The 21,352-nt window shown below is 39.8% G+C and overlaps 1 protein-coding gene across 2 annotated transcripts in view; it reads left to right on the plus strand.

Moving 5' to 3' along the window:
* The window catches only part of THBS2 (thrombospondin 2), a 50,357-nt gene that overhangs the window by 13,611 nt on the left and 15,394 nt on the right, over positions 1–21,352 (plus strand). For both annotated transcript variants that reach the window (XM_060753766.2, XM_060753765.2), the window contains 13 exons: positions 671–755; positions 4,247–4,443; positions 5,873–6,016; positions 6,392–6,488; positions 7,609–7,779; positions 11,217–11,393; positions 12,171–12,344; positions 13,542–13,669; positions 13,797–13,949; positions 15,376–15,594; positions 17,211–17,318; positions 17,972–18,131; positions 21,000–21,118. In XM_060753766.2, coding sequence (XP_060609749.2) covers positions 671–755; positions 4,247–4,443; positions 5,873–6,016; positions 6,392–6,488; positions 7,609–7,779; positions 11,217–11,393; positions 12,171–12,344; positions 13,542–13,669; positions 13,797–13,949; positions 15,376–15,594; positions 17,211–17,318; positions 17,972–18,131; positions 21,000–21,118 — 1,932 coding nt within the window. The remainder of the gene's footprint in view (positions 1–670; positions 756–4,246; positions 4,444–5,872; positions 6,017–6,391; positions 6,489–7,608; positions 7,780–11,216; positions 11,394–12,170; positions 12,345–13,541; positions 13,670–13,796; positions 13,950–15,375; positions 15,595–17,210; positions 17,319–17,971; positions 18,132–20,999; positions 21,119–21,352) is intronic.

Here is a 21,352-nt window from a genome sequence, read left to right on the forward strand (position 1 = left end):
ATGTAGGGTAGAATCATAGTGCCAAAACAGACTGCAAAAACCATACAGTCTAGGGTAGGATTACCAATTAGCCATTCTATTTGCCCATTAAATGCTGGGGACTATAATAGTGTGGAATTATTTGGGCTATCTGTCCTGGACTTTCCAGTACCAATCTATGAACCTTTTCTTTGGAAAATATGATAGTTACACTGATGTAAAAATAAAATGATCTTATAGTTGCCTATATTATGAATGGTTTTTTTAAATTTAGCTCTTTCAAGGAATCAAGGTGATATACTTTATTCTCTCCTACTTGAGAATATCTACATTGTAATTTGTGGAGTAGACTGGCCCAAGGCCACCCTGTGATTACATTGCTATCTAAGGATTTCAATCAAAGTCTCTTGGTATATTGTTCACACTGAGTACTATGTTTCTCATATGGAGTCATCTTATGTGCAAATATCACGAAGGTTGGGATATATGCTAGTACTCTAGAGTGTTTGAATATTCTATCCCCCGCTGAAAAAAATCTGCTTTATTCATGTATAACCATAGAAATAATTTACAATTCAATAGTTTGTGGTGTTAAGGTAGGAAAAGAGAAGAAAGGATAAGGCTAACAACCTTATTACTCTCTTATCCTATAATTACAATAATATGAAATACTTTCCTGTCTTGTGTGTAGGGTCTCATACAAAATATTCATCTGATTTTTGGAACTTCAGTAGAGGATGTGTTACGTAACAAAGGATGCCAGAAGAGCCAATCAGGTAAGAAGAAGATAGTGTACTATTATTCTTTTATGACTAGTTTTGTCTTTTACTGTCTATCAGGTTCCAGTAGGAAGTGTGAATAATCAAAAGAGGAGGGTAAATCACGAAGCCCTGTAATACCCCCCAGTCAATTGTAAATGTTTGGAATGGGAATTTTAGCATGATTATTTGTGAATAATTTTTTCTGGCCATGTCCTACTTAGGACAATTATAGTGCAAATAAAATGGGTTTCTTCCATTATTTGTGTTGAAGTCCTTGTTTGTGTGGAATATTTATAAGTTGATGTAAATGACTTTTTGCTATATTGGTTGGTGTCGCAAAAGTATTGAAAGAAATACTCTTGGCATGTTCTTGCTTTGCCATTTTTAATCTTTTTTTATGTAAGTCATTGATCTTATTAAGTACGTCAAGAAGAGAAAAATAAGTCATTGCAACTAAAGATTAATCTGTTAGTTATCATAGGCTTCTTCTAATAGTATTGAATTGAAAATGATATTTTCTTGGCTCCAAAGAGCTTTCACACAACTCAGATTCCAGGTGTTGCTTTCTGTATGTTTTGAAGGAAGATTTTCAGTTCTGAGAGGAGGAGAATTAGATTTATTTATGAAATACTCTTCACTTGTATAAGAATGTGGTCTGGAGAAATGTTGTAAAAATAGAAAAACTTGAGTTAAATATCTGGTACTCAATTTTCCAATTGATTATTTACAACTCCTTATTTCCCAGACTAGAAGAACAGGGGTAGAATGATGGATCTGTTTCAATTAGCAGGGGGTTGGACTGGATGACGCACAAAGTCTCTTCCAACGCTATAATTCTATGATTCTGTGATTCTAATTTCTAAAATTCCAGTTGAACTCACTGAACTTTTGGATAGGCTTTCTAAATTTTTTAAAGAACGAAATTCATGGATGACTCTGCACATGATCAGTGCTGCCTGAGTGTTTGTTTTTGTATCTGTTGCCTACCCATATCATGTAATGACTTGAGACATTAATATCTGACTTCAAAGAGCTCAAAAATGTCACATGAGGTAACCTCACAAAGCTACTGCATATATATGTGATGGGAATACCTCCTTTCACTTGCTGAAGATGATCCTGAAACAAGTGGCAACTCATAATCAATGCCTCTATTGTGCTTTGCTGTATTTCTAGAGCCTCTGGTCTACATGCTAAGACAGCCAAGTTATTTAAATTTCTCAGTGCTTGAAACAATTCATTACAGACTTTAGAAAGTGATTAGCTTAATCATTTTACAGTTGTGAGATTAATTAACATTATTAGCAGTAATTGTCATTCCCCTGCCAAGCAAATTCTGCTCATGAACATATTTCTACGCTGTTGATCTAATGCCCAATTTTGTGCTCATTTAACTATGTTTACACATGCTGGTAATTTTTTTTGGCAGCCTTGGAATTACTTCTGATTAAAATAAATTTGTCTGAGAGCAAAATTGTGATGTCCCTCTGTTTCCATTCCTACAATGTCACCGGCAGTGGCAATACAATTTGCAAAAAAGCTTTATCGCTAGAGCAGGGATAAAGAACCTTTGGCTGTTCTGGGTAATTAAATTTTGCCCCTAAGTAATAATTTTATAATATAGTCAAATAATTTGGCAAATGGCAAATGGGCAGGAAGATGCAAGGCTGCTTGGATGATTTTTTATTGAAACTGGAAAGTGTTATCAGATGATAAGCTACAATGAAGATCAGAGCAGATATCTTCAATGCTACAGTTTTACCAGCAATGTTAAATGCACCTGAAACATGGGCAGCAATAAAGGAAATAATTGTGGTGTGACAATAAAAGATAAAGTTGGCAATAAAGAGCTCTGTCATAGAACAGGGGTAGGTTACATGGACAATGAAATCTATGAGGCAAAAAGAAGATTGGCAGGGCGTATAGCATGAACAAAAGAGAAATTATGGACACGTCAACTGAAAAACTGGATACCAAGAGACCACAAGCAGCCCTTGAGCAGACCTTATATTTGATGGAACGAACCAATGGTTAAGCTATTTGGCCAGAAATGGAAAAGAAAAGCACATGATCACATATTTTGGCAAATGGTAGGTTTGTGTGAAGCCCAAAGGAATGGTTCAATGACAAATCTGATAGGATAGAATAATAATTTTATGTTAAATGCAAACAGGGAAACGAGTACTCAGAGGATTTCAAAGCAATACTGTTGAAAGGGAAATGTTAAGTGTATTTTCATCAACCAATTTTCTAGTTTATACCAAGAAACACCATAATATAATTTCCTGTGTACCAGAGGGTTGCACTAGATGGCCTATGTGATCTCTTCCAATTCTATTATTACTCTATTATTCTATGATTCTATAATGTAGAGTACTTTAGTTTATAGTCTTGTTTTGTTGTTTCTTTCCATATTGTTTTGGCATACTTTTGGGAAAGACCAATGCAGGGCTTTTTGTCTGTTGGGATCACAGCCAGCATGTTGTCTGCCTCTCCCCTTTCCACCAACTGGCTGGCTCAATCAGCAAAGTGAAATTGTGAGCTTGTGATGGCTGGGCTATCATTAGCAAGATTTGCATGTTTGGTTCCCATGAGATTTAGGTCTCATAAGAACATGGAAATCTCATAGGATGAAGATTTGAAACAGACTTACATAGGTCTGTGTCATATGCCCGGGCCAGTCTAAAGCTGGTATCTACTGTGTCCAGCTAAAGCTGGTATCTACTGTGTCCAGTTTTGCTCATTTGAAAGCAACTCTGGCAACCCTGTGTTACTCTCATTCTAAATGGCAAGCCATTTTCAGTTCTTTTTAACATAATCTATAGTAATGTGCCAGAAATAATTTGCTTCTTCAATATGTTCAAAAAAAGTCCCTTCTTGCTTTGGATGTCTGTAACAACAATGGAGTATTTTTCCAATAATGTATAGTATTCGAGGCCATTGTCTTTGTAAACAACTGGTGGGATGTATTGTTTGGGCTAATTCTATTGAAATCCTTGAAAAGGGTGATAACAATTTTATTAATGAATTTGTTTATGCATTCCTGCTAGATTTATTGTAAATTCTCTCAGTAGCTGATCAAGCAAAAATATTTGCTTTATCAGCATGGTAATACATTTTATCTTTAGTTCTCAGGGAACAGAATGTTGACATGATTTCAGAATGTATTATCCCCCCTCCAGAATAATTATGGAGCATTTGATGTATTTTAAGTGGATTATGTATAGCATTACATATGCCTGATAGTATGTCCCTAAAGGACTTTTCTGTTTCATTGCTCCCAAGCTTGCAACTTTGGCACTTTCACAGCTGGGATATAAACTGTGAAAAGAGCTATAATTGGACAGGTCTTACATCTAAACCTTCTGTTTTTCTCATGTGTATAATTTGGCATGATGCAGTTGCATTCCCCCTATAGCAACAATGTATAATTTGAGCCAAACATTATAATCAGTGGAAAGCTGTTGTATATAAGTCATGGTCTTTCTTTGCTTTCTTCCTGCCAGCTGAAGTGAACACCATCAATGAGAGCACAGAAATCCTTCACCTCACCCCTTCGGTCATGACAGAATACATTGGGGACAACACTGAGAAGAAGCCAGAATTCTGTGATCGCTCTTGTGAAGAGCTTGGGTCTATGTTTACTGAACTCACTGGGTTGCGCATTGTTGTCAACGGCTTAACTGAAAAGTTAGAAAAAGTGGTAGGTATGACCATTCTGTTCAGTTTTAGATGTTTTGTGACTCACCTTTGGTTGGCATGTGTGGACAAACTTCAGCTCTCCACGTGTTTGGACTTCAACTCCCACAATTCATAACAGCTAGTAAACTGGCTTGGATTTCTGAGAGTTGAAGTCCAAAACACATGAAGAGCCAAAGTTTGCCCGTGTCTGGTCTAAACAAATGCAGCCAGATTACTATGTAGGGCTGGCTACAAGGAACATACAATTCCCTTGTTACAATAGCTCTAGTTATTGATAATCTGTTTCCTGACACAATTCAAAGTGGTGCTTCTGACTTACAACCTCATCAGATGAGGGTGAATTCGAAGCTGATGAGGGTGTAAGCTTCTGGAAAAGGGGCTGAAAATGGATCAAAAACAAGAAGGGCATTCATCCACTTGCCCAAATGTAGACAAATTCAGAATAGTATGGATAGGTCTGAAAAAAGAGGACCTCACCAGTTCATAATGTGAATTGTAGGGCAGCAAATGTGTCAACATTGGGAGTCATTAGGACACAGCTTTTGTGCATGATGTCTTCTCAGCAAACAAAGAAATAATCAGCAACCATATAAAGCATAGATTGATTTCAAGCTTTCCTGGAAAACAATAATGTTTACACATATATTCAATGGCTGATTCTGAAAATATCGATTTGCTATATACAGCTTTTATGTGGCATTCTTTTGGTGGTGGGCTTCTCATGGGGAAAGTGGTTAATCACTATGTGAAGAGAATGATGAACTAAATAGGCCTCTAGCAGGGCTCTTATTGTTATCTTTAGTTCCTTGTAAGAAATAATACCATAAAGCATATTAATCTGTTTGGAGGTATGGGAGTTCGGTCCAAAGGAGGACAATCTCTACAGGTATATTTTTTACATGTCTATGTCCCTGTATCGGTAAAAACAATAAATCTACTTTTTCATCCTTGCCTGTTTCTCTCTTCATTGTGCCACGTTCTGTGCTACAAATGAAGTTCACACATTTAAATTGGATCTGAAGTCATCTGATGTTCATTTCAAGAATGAAGTCATCTTCCATATTAAGGGAGACAAATTCTTCTGGCAGAAATGCTTTTCAGGAGAATGTACTGGGATCTGTTTAAATTTGGCAAGCACCAGGAGCATTAACGGACAAGTTTGCACCCAGAGGAATAGTGCAGTCACTTAATTCTTTGCTTCCATTTTGGCTAAATACTCATTGGATAAAAGAAATTACTTTTCCAAGTGTTTTAACAATCTAAACTTAGAGGAGGTAAAATTTCATGCTTGTCTGCTTTTGATACATTGCAAACAGGCTGTATTTGGGTTTTTTAAAAAATAAAAAAATGCTAGAATGTGTGCTGTAATTTTGTTATATCAGTTAAAATAACTAATGTAGTTGTACTGATCTCTTTATTTCATTGTACAGTCTGAAGTGAATGAAAAAATTGTGTCAGAATTGCTTGGCCCCAACAAGACCCTGAAGAACCAGTCAGCATGTTGGCAAGATGGTCGTGAATTTGTAAACAATTCACACTGGGTGGTGGACAGCTGTACAAAATGTCACTGTCAGGTGAGACTTCAATATATGTGTATATTTTATACAACATGCCATTTCTCCAGCCCCAAAGACAGATAAACAGACAGCAGAAATATAATTAGGTATTTTGTGTAGCCCATTACAGTCTAGCTCTGCTTTGCTCTACCGTGGTGTATCTTTTGCCCCTCAAAGGTGAGCTCAGATAGATCAAACACAATTCTTGCAATAAACATTTTCTTCTCCATTAGATGAACATTCCAAGTGTTTAACAAGAAAGGAACATTTTGTGCTTGTCTGCTTGAGGTGCATTGCACAAAGGTTGTATTTAGGATTTTTATGCCAAATAGTAGGACACTTGGTTCACCTATTCTTTGAATAATGGTTGCATTTCTGCTTTTTTGCCTGTAGAACTCTAAAACAGTATGCAATAAAATCACATGCCCGGCAGTGCACTGTGTCAGCCCATCTTTCATTGATGGCGAGTGTTGTCCTGTGTGCTCCCACTGTAAGTATGATCTGCAAATGCTAAGCAGAAGTTTGGGGTTGTGTTACTATACCCCATATGCTTTGGGAAGACAACATGCCATATTAGAGTATATGGAGTACCAATATAATTAATGAACTAGGTAGTATAGCTCTGGCGTGGACTGGTCCATGAAGTCACAAAGAGTTGGAAACGACTGAATGAATGGACAACAACAACAAAAGTAGTATAGTATGCAATATTTAATTATGCTTAATTTAACAGAATATCAAAATATCTTTTAATTTCAGGGAAATCAATTGTGTTGCTGTAAGTTTTTTGTGCTGTATGGCCATGTTCCAGAAGCGTTCTCTCCTGATGTTTCGCCTGCATTCTATGACAGACATTCTTAGAGGTTGTGAGATTCCTACCACAGATGCAGGCGAAACATCAGAAGTGAATGCTTCTGGAACATGGCGATACAGTCCAAAAAACTTATAGTGCAAAGCGCTACAGTCCTCAAAAAAGTACTTTCTATATGCGTTTTAAGTACTGGGGTTTCTTAAGTTTACTGCATGTAAACATCAACACTGCAACTGGAAAAAAAAAATCAATAGATGGGGAAAACTTAGGAAGCAATTGTTCTTGCAGACATGGGATACTTCTTTAGACTTAAAACCAAATTTTGACACAGGAGTTGTTGTTGTTGTTAACTGCTATCAGTTCAGCTTCAGCTTATGGTGATCCTATGAATGAATGACCTCCAAGAGCCCTGATCATCAGCCCTGTTCAAGTCCTGCAGACACAGGACTGTTGCTTCCTTATTATCCATCTGCATTAGTCTTCCTCTTTTTCTATTGCCTTCTATTTTACCAACCATTATTGTCACATAAGACACTTAGAGGTAAAAAAAGTTTAGAGTGCAAAATTTGGGGCACTAAATGACCCACGTGTTGGACAGTATTAGATGAATTAAGAAATAATAGCAAAATACTGTATGACTGGACTGCATCCAGTCTTTTTTGCTGCTATAGCTCAGAGTTACAAGACCTAGCAGTCCTTCAGTTTGCAGTGCTTGGGTCTTCTGCATATGCTATTTTGGGACTTTCACTTGTAAATAGGTAACACAACAGTGTATTTCAATGCTCCTTCTGATTCACAGCTGATGACAGTGAAGAAGGCTGGTCCCCTTGGTCTGAGTGGACAGAATGCTCTGTCACATGTGGATCTGGAACCCAACAGCGAGGGAGGTCATGTGATGTCACCAGTAACACTTGTCGAGGCCCCTCCATTCAAACCAGGACGTGTTCTCTTGGCAAATGTGACAATCGTAGTAAGTACTATTAGCTCTCAGCTTTCATCTAATTCCCAAACAAACCATACCTCATAGAATGAGTCCTATGTGAGAAAGAACATATCTGTATTTTATTGGTTTCATTGGGTTTACAAGATAGTGAAATAAGTTGTAAACTTCTCTGAGGTTCTCTAAGAAATTCCATCCCTCTGACCAGGGGCCCCATCCCGCAGTCAACAAATTTTGAATGCGTCTACCTGAGGGTGGGTGACTGGGACAGAATAGGGATCCTGCTAGTGTACTGTCCACCTCGCTGCACTACAGTCTCCCTGCCTGAGCTAGCGGGGGTGGTCTCGGGCCTGGCATTGGAGTCTCAACGGCTCCTTGTGCTGGGGGACTTCAATGTCCATGTCGAGATGGCCCTATCAGGAGCGGCTCAGGACTTCATGTCTGCCATGGCAACCATGGGGCTGTCCCAACAAGTATCTGGCCCCACTCACAGTGCAGGACACACATTGGACTTGGTTTTCTGTCAGGGATGGGAGGAAGGTGGCGGTGTTGAGGAGCTGACCATCTCTCCGTTGCCATGGACCGACCACCACCTGGTCAGATTTAGGCTTACTGCAGAGGTAACCTAACCTCTGCAGAGGTGGAGGACCCATTAAGTTGGTCCGCCCCAGGAGGCTTATGGATCCGGATGGATTCCTGATGGCTCTTGGGGAGTTTCCCGCCGCCTCGGTGGGTGATCCTGTCGATGCTCTGGTCGCTCTCTGGAATGGGGAGATGACTAGGGCAATTGACACGATCGCTCCGGAACATCCCCTCTCAAGTAGCCGAGCTAAACCAGCTCCTTGGTTCACCGAGGAACTGGCAGCGATGAAGTGAAGGAAGAGGGAACTAGAGAGCGTGTGGCGTTTGGATCCGAACGAGCCAAATCGAACACGGTTTGTGTCCTTTTTAAGGGCATATGCCACGGCAATAAAGGCCGCGAAGAAAGCTTTCTTTGCGGCCACTATTGCGTCTGCAAAGAACCGTCCGGCTGAGTTGTTCCGAATTGTCAGAGGCCTTTTAAATCCCCGACTCAAGGTGGGAACCCTGACAATTCAGCCTCTCGCTGTGAAGCTTTTGCTCAGTTCTTTGCAGACAAAGTCGCTTTGTTCCGCTCTGGTCTGGATACCACGTTAAATGCAGTCTCTGAGGATGTAATACAAGCACCTGCTTGTCCTATTTTGATGGATTCTTTTCAAGTGGTGAAACCTGAGGATGTAGACAAGATACTTGGAGGAGTGAGGCCTACCACGTCCATCCTAGACCCCTGCCCATCCTGGCTTCTAAAGGAGGCCAGAGGGGGATTGGCTGAGTGGGTTGAGGTGGTGGTGAATGCCTCCCTTCGGGAAGGCAAGATTCCAGCGAACTTAAAACAAGCTATAATAAAACCGCTGTTGAAAAAACCATCACTGGACCCCACTAAATTTGACAACTTCCAGCCAGTTTCCAATCTCCCCTTTTTGGGCAAAGTTCTGGAACGCGTGGTGACCTCACAACTCCAGGTATTCTTGGTAGACACGGATTATCTGGATTCGGCACAGTCTGGTTTCAGACCGGGACATGGTACCGAGACAGCCTTGGTCGCCTTAGTGGATGATCTGCGGCGGGAGCTCGACAGGGGGAGTGTGTCCCTGTTGGTGCTGCTGGACCTCTCAGCGGCCTTCGATACCATCGACCACGGTATCCTTCTGGGACACCTCGCAGGGATGGGACTCGGAGGCACTGTTTTACAGTGGCTCCGATCATTCCTAGAGGACCGATCCCAGAAGGTGTTATTGGGAGACACCTGTTCAACCCCACAACCGTTGTCTTGTGGGGTTCCACAGGGTTCAATTCTGTCTCCCATGTTGTTTAACATCTACATGAAGCCGCTGGGGGAGATCATCCGGAGTTTCGGGGTACAGTGCCATCTGTATGCAGATGATGTCCAACTCTGTCACTCCTTTCCACCTGCTACTAAGGAGGCTTTCGAGGTCCTGAACCAGTGCCTGGCCGCTGTGATGGACTGGATGAGGGCAAACAAATTGAAATTGAATCCAGACAAGACAGAGGTACTCCTGGTCAGTCGCAAGGCCGAACAGGGCATAGGATTACAGCCTGTGTTGGATGGGGTCGCACTCCCCCTGAAGACGCAGGTTTGCAGCTTGGGTGTGACCCTGGATTCATTGCTGAGCCTGGAACCCCAGGTCTCGGCGGTGACCAGGGGAGCATTTGCACAGTTAAAACTTGTGCGCCAGCTGCGCCCATACCTTGGGAAGTCTGACTTGGCCATGGTAGTCCACGCTCTGGTTACATCCCGCTTAGATTACTGCAATGCTCTCTACGTGGGGTTGCCTTTGAAGACAGCTCGGAAGCTTCAACTAGTCCAACGCTCGGCAGCCATGATTCTAACAGGAGCGGAGCGCAGGGAGCATACAACCCCCCTGTTGCGCCAACTCCACTGGCTACCGATTTGCTACCGGGCTAAATTCAAAGTGCTGGTGTTGACCTTTAAAGCCCTAAATGGTTCCGGCCCAAGCTACCTATCCGACTGCATCTCGGCCTATGAACCCACCAGGACTTTGAGATCTTCTGGGGAGGCCCTGTTCTCGGTCCCACCAGCATCACAAGCACGGCTGGCAGGGACGAGAGATAGGGCCTTCTCGGTGGTGGCTACCCCGGCTGTGGAACACCCTTCCCACAGACATTAGATTAGCACCATCTCTAATGGCATTCCGCAAAAAAGTAAAGACCTGGTTGTTTGTGCAGGCGTTCAAATAATTAGTGCAATGACTGGCAATGACATAGGAATGGAACAATGGATGACGAATCTGGATCATGTTTTTTAGTGAAGAGATGCTATTGAATGGTTATTATAGTAATTGTATACTAACGGTGTATTAGATTGTTTATTAACTATTTTATATTGGTGTATTAAATTTTGCTGTGTCTTTTGTCCTGTGAACCGCTGTGAGTCGCCTCCGGGCTGAGAACAGCGGTATAGAAGTAAAGTAAAGTAAAGTAAAGTAAATAAATAATAACATTTTGTGCTGAAGATTCTGCTCTGTAGGATCTGCATGAGAGCTTTTTGTTTTGACATATCTCAAGTCTGTTGATCTAACTTCAATTTTTTGTCAGAAACAGACAGATGAGCACCTTGCCATAAGATGACATGGCTAGATGTTTGCATGGGCTGAAGGGCTGGGGGGGGGGGGGGGGGATCTGCAATAGATATTTGTAATGTACATAGAATTAGTTAGAATTGGCCTACAACTCCCAGAAATCCTAGCCAGTTTAGCAGCTGATAAGATTTCTGGGAGTTGGAGGCCAAAAACATCTGGGGACCCCAGGTTGAGAACCACTGAGTTAGATGGCAAAGGGAATTTGTGTTGAAGCTATTGGGACTGTAAAGATTTGAACTGAATTGTGATTCTTCTTCTTTTGACCAGTACGTCAAGATGGGGGCTGGAGCCACTGGTCTCCTTGGTCTTCCTGTTCTGTGACCTGCGGAGTAGGCAACATAACTCGCATACGTCTCTGCAACTCCCCTATCCCACAGATGGGTGGGAAAGGCTGCAAAGGAAGTGGGCGTGAAACCAAAGAATGTGAAGGACCACCATGTCCAAGTAGGTTTGCTAGTCTGAACCTTCATTTTAGAGTAAGGAAACAGTTTAGATATCATGCTTTGTCAAGATAAAAGAGTCTGTCTTTGCCAATGAAGCAAATCCTTTGAGCAATTGAGGGTTTTCAGGCTCTTTGCTTGACCACAAACAAGAACAGGAGCAAAAATAACAAGCATTTGAAATGGGTCAATAAAATGTATATAATCCAAGACTACCAAGAGAAAATGCCTTCTCAATTACCTTGCTCAAAATAGGAAGATTAGACACTGGTCTGTCATAAGGTCCAGGTAATCCAGGGAAAACATTTAAGGCAGTGGTCTAACTACTGCTTGTTTTTAAAGAGGATGGAAAGTTCCCTTCCCTGAGAAAATTTACATTTATTGAATTAATAAAACAACTGATGAAATGACATCAACAGATGTGGAGGAGCCCCCAGTGGCAAAATGGGTTGAACCCTTGTGCCAGCAGGACTGAAGACCGACAGGTCGGAGGTTCGAATCCAGAGAGAGTGCAATGAGCTCCCTCTGTGAGCTCCGGCTCCCCATGCGGGGACATGAGAGAAGCCTCCCACAAGAATAGTAAAACATCAAAACACCAGGGCATCCCCTGGGCAACATCCTTGAAAACGGCCAATTCTCTCACACCAGAAGCGACTTGCAGTTTCCCAAGTCTTTCCTGATATGAAAAAAAAAACAAACAAACAGATGTGGACATTATACTTACCATTTAATTGTGTTTTATTATTAATGTTAATGTCTACTGTTGTCTGGGTTATTCCAGTTAATGGTCGATGGAGCCCTTGGTCTCCCTGGTCTGCTTGTACAGTTACATGTGGAGGAGGGATTCATGAGAGATCTCGTCTCTGCAATAGCCCAGAACCTCAGTACGGAGGAAAACCCTGTATGGGAGATGTCATACAGCGAGATATGTGCAATAAACAGGACTGTCCAATAGGTAAGTTTGGGACACATTGGGTAGTAATAATATTTCATCCAAAACAGTACAGTATACATAAGTTATTATATTTCACACATGCAGATGTCGTACACCAAGCCTGCCTGCAAACCCATCTTAAGAGTTTGGAGGACCCACAGCACTGTGACAGAGCACATAATTTTCCCCATTGATTTTTCATATGTATTTAATTCTTGTTGCTGTGCCCTTGTACTAGGTATATTAGTTATTTTCATTCCCATGAGATAATATATTATACTCTGGTAGCTGGATGCATGATGATGAAGGCAACTTGTGGGACCTCTTCAGGGACCCAGGAGGTCCCTGAAGGTCATATTTCTGGTTTTCAGAACATAGGTTTAAAGAAATCTTTAGTTGTCTCATGCCCTTCCTGACAACCTTCCTGACTTGCTCCAGAATAGGATTGGGGATTGCAGGAAAACAATTAATTTCTATAGCCGAGAGTGAGGGAAATGGTGGTTATGCAACATTTCCTCAGTGCAAGATCTCAGGGCTGATGTTTCTTGTGGGGACCTGGGGTTTGTCCAGGATTTTCCTCACTAGGATTCCCTGATACCAGAAGTCTCTTTTTCATGCACACACTCCGGCAACCCTTCAAAAAAGAAACCCTGGACTTTGAATAGTCTTTCTATCTTTGCTTTGTACTGATCAGAGTACACATTTTATATAGCATATTTAATATAAAATAGAGCAGGGAACTGTGGATACATACCCCCTTCAGTAGACATTGGAGGACAGTACCTCCCCTGCTTCACTCACACACAAAAAAGCCAAATTTTGCCCCTTAAATTCCTTAAGTTCCCACTGGAGGCTCGGGAGACATTTGTGCTATGTTTTCAGGCATAACGTGGGCACTTTATGTTCAGTAAGAGTCTTTTTAAGTACAGGAATTGTTCTCTAGAAGCCATTTCAGTCTGTTTTGTCACAAATAAATGGGGAATAGGTGTTTTGGAAAACATATGCATTTTTAAACATGGGAGGCATTCTTTGCTCAACCATGAAACAGAGTGGTAAATAAAGCAAATTATTACAATCATGCTGTGCCTAAAAAGACTAAATTAATAAAACACTTTTCATATGTGAATGGTATAAATAAGGATTGTTTCTTTCCCTTTCATATTATCCAGTAAAGAAGATTGACTGGTTATCTAATGAGTTTTCACCCTGTTTTGGCAGATGGATGCTTGTCAAACCCTTGCTTCCCAGGAGCAGAATGCAACAGCTACCCTGATGGTTCTTGGTCTTGCGGTGCATGCCCTGCTGGATATCTTGGAAATGGAACATTCTGTGAGGACCTTGATGAGGTAGATGTGGTTCCAGTTTGCATGGAAATGTTGCTTTGGCCCCTCCCATGGAAGCATTAGATTTTTTTTGTCTTCTATCTTTCTTTCTTTAGCTATATTTATTTTTGTTTTTTCCTTCCCCTGGCAGTGTGCAGTAGTGCCAGATGTTTGCTTTAAGTTAAATCAGAACCACCGTTGTGTAAACACAAATCCAGGATTCCATTGCTTGCCTTGCCCTCCACGCTACAAAGGAACTCAGCCATATGGGGTAGGCCTGGAGGCTGCCAGGGCGGAAAAACAAGTAAGTACTGTTGAAACAAGGCCAGTGGCCTATAGCAGAATGGAAAATACGATACATCTGGTATAAAATGTGGCACAAAGAAGATGTGTTGCTCCTGAAGACTCGTTTTATAAAATCATAAAGATATCAAGTGCCATGTTTAAAATGGGCGGCATAATTCCACACCAAACCAGAAATGCTTAGAAGTTAAGTTCAGTCATTTGTTTAAGCAAAAACAAAATAAATGTGAGCATTTAAAATGGTTTGGGGCCACATTAAAAGAATCATGGACAGAGACAACCATAATATTGGTTAGATTTAAACAGCTAACTTTGGCATCGGATGCAGGGGAATGTGGCCATGCTGTGGGGTTGAAAGTGAGAAATGTGTGTAAAGAGTGTAACGGCAGCATTCTCCAATGCAGTCTCCAAGCAGTTCACTAATATCCGGTGAAGTGAATGCTAAATGAACCAACTGGTTAGGTGCTACATCTGAAATTGCTGCAAAGGAAATGGGTGGGATCAGAAGTTTTTGCCCCACAGAATGTTTGTTAGTTAATGACATTCAGAAGTCTGCAGATACAAGGGGAAAATTTGTAAAGTAGTGTGTAATTCTACTCAAGGCACTGAAATAAATAAATAAATAAATAAATAAATAAATAAATAAGAGTTTATTCATAATGACTCCATTGACAAATGTTCATAATTTACTCAATAATCAAATGTTCCTTTGGTCTGCAGCTAAGATTTGTAAAGAATATGTGACTACTGGGAGCACATTGAAGCTTAAACTTCAACAGCACTGTGGGAAGTTAACCCTTCTGATTAGCCAGATGCTTTCGATATGCTTTATGCTGTTTGAATAAAAGACTGAATGCCTGGCACCTCTTCAGATCATATCATTTTTTTCAGTCTTGTCTTTTCCAAGCTAATATACTCAGCTTCCTAAGCCTTTCCTCATAGACCTTAGTTTTCAGATCTTTGATGATCTTGATCACCCTTTTTAGAACACATTCCAGCTTGTCAATATTCTTCCTGAACTGCAGTACCCAAAAGTGGACACAATATTTCAAGTGATGTCTGATCAAAGCAGAACAGATTGGACCTGTTGTTGCCTTTACTCTGGACACCTGTCTTCTGCTGATGCAACGTAGATTGGGATGCCTTTATTTATTTTATTGCCTCAGCTTCACACTGCCACCCATTCTATATTTGTTGGTTTTGTTTTTCCATCTCCTTATTTATCTGGGAACTTGGGCTGTGGTTTGTTTAGTCTAGTGATTCACCCTGATTTTGGGAAAAGTTACTTTTTGTGGAAACCTATTTCCAGAAGTCCCACCAAGAAATTCCTGGAATTCCACAGTCAGTTGTTTTTCCAAGCTCTCCCCAAATGTATTGTACTCTTTCTAATGAAACATGGTTTGAAGTATTTCTCATTTGTTTTTCAGGTATGTGAACCAGCCAATCCTTGTAAAGACAAAACACACAACTGCCACAGGTCTGCAGAGTGCATCTATTTGGGCCATTTCAGTGACCCCATGTACAAGTGTGAATGCAGGACAGGCTATGCTGGTGATGGGTTCATTTGTGGTGAAGACTCTGACCTGGATGGATGGCCTAATAATAACCTGGTCTGTGCTGCAAATGCTACTTATCACTGCATGAAGGTAAGTGAGAAGGAAGTATGGAAATGTTGTTGGTGTATACATGAGGGGGAATTAGGAGCATCTATTGATTGCTTCCAATAAATAGTTCTTTTTGAGCCATTTGCTATATCTGGACAATGCTGTGTGAAACATTTCCACATTGGCTTGTTCTCTCTCCAATTCTCTCTCCCATCCTCTCTCCCTTCCCTCTGTTTCTCCCCACCCCCTCTTTCTCTGTTTCAGGGAAGCTCCTCAAAGACTGGTAATTGCTAATTAGATTAGTTCCATTTTCTAGGTTTATCTTAGAAATTTGGGTTTATCTTTTATGGATTTGTTTAATATGGTATTTCCTCCAGTAGTCCTTCTGGGAGAATTTCCTCACAGACTTGCATTGGAAAAGCTGGAGATTACACAAAGTGTAAACTAGATTGGTTAATCTAAAAAGATGGAGCAAATAATGTTTCTTCCATTTCTTTCTCAATGTGCTTTCTTCTTGGGTTGTTGTAGGTTTTTTGGGCCATGTTCTAGAAGCGTGATGTTTAGCCTGCATCTATAGCAGGCATCCTCAGAGGCTGTGAGGTCTGTTGGAAACTAGGAAAATTGGATTTATATATCTGTGGAAATGCTAATCAAGGTGGCCAATTGAAACATTCACACCTAGCTCCAACAGACAAGTTCTTTCTCCCACCTTGGACTTTCCACAGATATATAAATCCAATTTTCCAACAGACCTCACAACCTCTGAGGATGCTTCTAGAACATGGCCACACAGCCTGAAAAACCTACAACAACGCAGTTATTCTGCGCATGGAAGTCTTCAACAATGCTTTCTTCTTGATTGTAAAAGATTTTGAAAAGATTTTTGTGCCTTGCTTCAGAAACTCGCAAGAAGTGATCAGTGTGGGCGGAATATAAGTGTTTTAAATAAATAAATAAATAAATAATATTTTGAAAACTCATTGTGCCTTTACAAGGCTGGGGAAATGGAACTAGGAATGGATTCCTTTCTTCCTGGTCTTTCATGAACAGGAAGTGAGTCCGAGACTTTCATTGAACATATCATTCAGATGTTGGATTCCTTCAGTCCTGGGCTGAAGTCTGCTCAACTATTAATGTTGCCAACTCAGCACTTGCAGTTCATATTTCTTTTCCTTTCTTTTTGTTCCTGTCACCAGGACATCCTTCATTTAATTTAAGAAGTAAAACTCATGATATGCTTCCATTAAAAACAAAACCCTATAACTAACATGCTGAATCCATTTAGAAGAGATTCTTCCCCAAAGTCCAAGTCATCATTTTTTTAGTACATATGTGGATTTTATAGAGGTCAAATGCCTTCCTCTTACCATCTAGCAAAAATATCAGGTGGTTCCCATCATTAGATAGCATTTCAATTTAGTAATATCATCCAAAAGGACCAAAGAATGCATTTCATTACCATGGAATGTATATGAATATTAATGGAATCCATATGCATTAAAATAGTTCTCTAGAAATAGTTTCAAAATTTTCCATTTATCTTGCCTAGTGATGAATTTTATGGTATTTTCAGGGGCAAACCTTTAGTCAAACTTTGGAATACTTATCATCTTATGAAACAGATTTGTGTACAATGTGTGATATGTTTCTATTGACAGGATAATTGTCCTCTGTTACCTAATTCTGGACAAGAAGATTTTGATAAAGATGGAAAAGGTGATGCCTGTGATGAAGATGACGACAATGATGGTGTAGAGGATGATAAAGTAAGCTCTCCATCTTCCCCTTTTAAAAGAAAACAGTAAAAGGGTATCATCAAGTAGTTATTAGTGTCTTTATTGTAATGTAACTTCTTTAAGCCAAAGGTTGGGGTTTGAGCTATGAAACTTGGACTTCCACACTATTTTTTTTTTTTGCAAAGCTTTATATTCACTTTTCAAGTTAGTATACATTTTGGAGCATTTCAGGGCAAAAAAGGTTTTGAAAAATGTTTTTAAATTTTTTGACCTGGGACGGGGGGTGTCCTCTATATCCCCCTAAAGTACATCTTTACAAAAAATGTTTGGCTTGCAGAAAAAATACGTGGGGCCCAAATGGTCCTGTGGACCTTATGCTGCCCCTACACTATACTCTTCCTCCCTTGATTTAGAATGTGTGTTAATAATATCTGATATTGGCTCACTCATCCATTTTTCATTCTGTTTCTATCTTACTCTTCATAAACTCTGAGTATGGTGGTATTTCCTGTCTTTATATTGGCATTGGCATCAACTTGAGGCTACTTTAAAATCTCAATGGAAACATGATGCTTATTATCTTAATTTTATTACAGAAGGTGAATTTGTTTTTGCTGGGAATGTTTTAAAAGTTTCGGAACTCTGCTGATACTGATTTTATTTAATCTTGTTTCTCCTTTCAGGATAACTGTCCCCTCCTTTTTAATCCCCGTCAATTTGACTATGATAAAGATGAAGTTGGTGACCGTTGTGATAACTGCCCTTATGTTCATAATCCTGCTCAAATTGACACTGATAATAATGGCGAGGGTGATGCATGTGCAGTGGATATTGATGGAGATGGTACGTTCTCATTAATTTGGATGATTTTGTTTTTCTTAAGGAATGTAGCAACTCAGAATAAACAATTGTTCTGCATCATAGTCAAATAAAGAAGAACAAATGATCCCTTATGGACTATTTCACCTCAATTGCTGGTTCTTGGTTTTCAAGCTCATCCACAAATGCTTAAGAAAGCAAAGTATGGGTAAAACAGAGAATGGCATTAAGATATTAGCATGTGGCGGTTTGTTCCCACCTGTCTGGTATATGTTTACCATTTCAAGAGAAAAGGAGTATATATTTGCAAATCTTGAAATGAATGTTTAGGATGAGACTGATCAGTCGGGAAAACACATCCAAATATATTCGGTTCTATTAATTGGTGAAATTCCATTGAAATAAATATCTTGTTTTACTTGACATTTTCATTATTTCCTCTTACGTTATTGTTCCATCCTCCCAACATGATTTAGAGTTTTCCTCCACCCTCAAAACCAGATTTTATGAGCTACAGGTAGTTACAAGGGCATTGGTTAAAACTACCTTCTGCTGTTCTAGTCATGGAAATTTCCATTTGACTAGAGATTTCATGTGTATGCGGGGATGTCATCCCTGCTTGCACACGGACACAGATAAATGACACCATGTTTGAGTAATAAAAAGGCTGCAACTTTATTTAGTTGCAGCTCAACGGGGTTGGCCTCCCATGGATCTGGATCCTCTCCTCAGCCACCCTGACTGCCGGCCAATATTCTCACATGACCAGCTTGCCACTGGTTGTCCACCATGGTTGCCTGAGACAACCTGCCATCCAGTTCAACCCCCCTGTCATGCAGGAAAATCATATTCAACGTACCCCTGACAGATGGCCATCCAGCCTCTGTTTAAAAGCCCCCAAAGAAAGAACATCCATCACACTTCAAGACAGAGAGTTCCACTGTTGAACAGCTCTTACAATCAGGAAGCTCTTCCTAATCTTCCTATATTGCTAATATTAAGCAATTTTTTCATTTGTTTCATATTGGAAACATAGTTTCAAATCCAAATTCTACTAATCAAGGGTTAAAATGTGGCTGACAGTGGAACAATGGGATTAAGGATGTGCATTTGAATTCAATTTAAAATGTGCATCCAAAATAATTCTGCAGAGAGGCTGCATTCCATTTGATGTGTGTCTGGATACATAGTTGGATGTGTATGATTTATGTGCATTGCTCCTAATCCAGGGGAAAAAAGAAAAGTTAATCTAAAAATGTTCCACCAGGGCTTTAGATTAATTTTATATATAAAAAAAACCTATTACTTCTAAATATAAATCTAAAATGGATAAAAATAGTAAAGTGAGACCATCACACAAAATATTACTAAATTATATATATTTAAAGCTACTCAGTATAAAGTAGCTTGCTAAATTCCATACAATTTAAATATAAGACTGGTAAAATAAACTTGATATCCCCTAAAGGAATATGTCTATAGTTTTCTGATTTTCTGCAGGCTTGGATACAATATTAAAAAGGTATCATTGCCTTCCTTTTTCTGGACAATAACAAAGTGTCTCTGACCCCTTCCACACAGCTGTATAAATCCATGTTGAACTGGATTATATGGCAGTGTGGACTCCAATATTCCAGTTCAAAGCAGATATTGTGGATTATCTGCCTTGATAGTTTGGGTGATCCAAACCTGTTAGATATTCTCTAAGAAGTATTTTGGGGTAGAAAAATATAGTGGATGAAGTGTTTTTTAAAATGTTCCATTCATTTTATGTGTTAATGTAATGACAAATCTAAGTGTAATTTGGAGAAAAACCATAGTCTTCTATGTTTGTTTGTTTAATTTGCTACATTTATCTAGGCCAACATAGGTTCTTTGGGTAGCTCACAAGAAGTGAAAGATGATAATATATTAAAACATTTCTGCAGAATATTCCTGCATGAAGAACCATATTTGACATGCCAGCTAAATCAAATGTCTTCACCTGGAGGGCTTGCCAAAATGCCTTAGGGGTAGAAGAGAAATGTATTTTGGATGTTAGAATATTAAGGATCCCAAATTACATTTTTGGCTCAGAAAAGGAGGGGGGAGACCAACAGTGATATTTAAGGTTATTAAACTGGCAAAACTGGCCTGAACAGTAGCCCAGTGCTGAAAAGCCTACCAACCCAAACATTGTTGGTATTTTCACAATGCTCTTTTAGGTTTGTAGGTTTTGGCAAGAGTCGGACACAGAAGCATCTATGTTCCAAGGATGTTGCTACAGCATTTCCTGGCAGATAAATCCCAGTTTTCAGCACCAAAGGAAAAAAAGCCCTTATTAAGCCCTGGATTTGATTCAGTGACTGAGTAAAATGTTGGATGTGTCTATCAGGAGAATCTCTAACACTTTTCAAGGTTTTCCATAGTATAAGGTTTCTACCAGCATTCAGTTACTGTATTTCTGTAGACATTTATAGCTCATCTTCTGTAGATAGTCAAGGCAGTTTCTAAGAATTAAAATGCTTGCCATTAAAAATGCATATAAAAATGGAAACAGTATTTGAAAATATTCAAAAATAAGAAACCACAAGTAGTTTTTCAAATCTCAAGAAATGTTGATGAGGAGACTCTTGGATGTGTAAGAATCATCACATGCCAGGTTACCTGTGGTTTTGCACAGAACAACATTTTCTATATAGAATACTTGATTTTCTGCACAAAGGTAATATTTTCTGCACATAAAAGTGCTATAGTAGGGAATTACTCTCCATGCTTGATTTATCTCCATAGGACTCCTTTGAGGACGCAATAAGTAAAAGCCCCATTCTGGAACGATTGCTCTGTGCCAAGGGAATCTGAACTCTGGTTTACTTTGGTGAACTAGTTTTCATTGCCTTTTTTTCTTGGCAGATGTTTTCAATGCGCGAGATAACTGCCCATATGTCTACAACACTGATCAAACAGATACAGATGGAGATGGAGTTGGTGATCAATGTGACAACTGTCCTCTGGTTCACAATCCTGATCAGGTAAATGAACTAGCATTTCTATATGTAGTTGAAATTATGAGATCGACAGCTTCTTTGATTTTAGAGGTTCTATAGACTACTGCACAGTTTAGGATCTGAGGTGAAACCTAGGCTTGTTATAGGAAACAAGTAGTGCTTCTTTTCAAGACCTAAATTCAAACCTGGCTGACAGGGAAGAAATACATTGCTGGAAAAACACTCCATATTCCCATTTTGTGTCCATCCTTTCTTACT

Source organism: Anolis sagrei, chromosome 1 (assembly GCF_037176765.1).
Source record: "Anolis sagrei isolate rAnoSag1 chromosome 1, rAnoSag1.mat, whole genome shotgun sequence".
NCBI classification, from domain to species: domain Eukaryota; kingdom Metazoa; phylum Chordata; class Lepidosauria; order Squamata; family Dactyloidae; genus Anolis; species Anolis sagrei.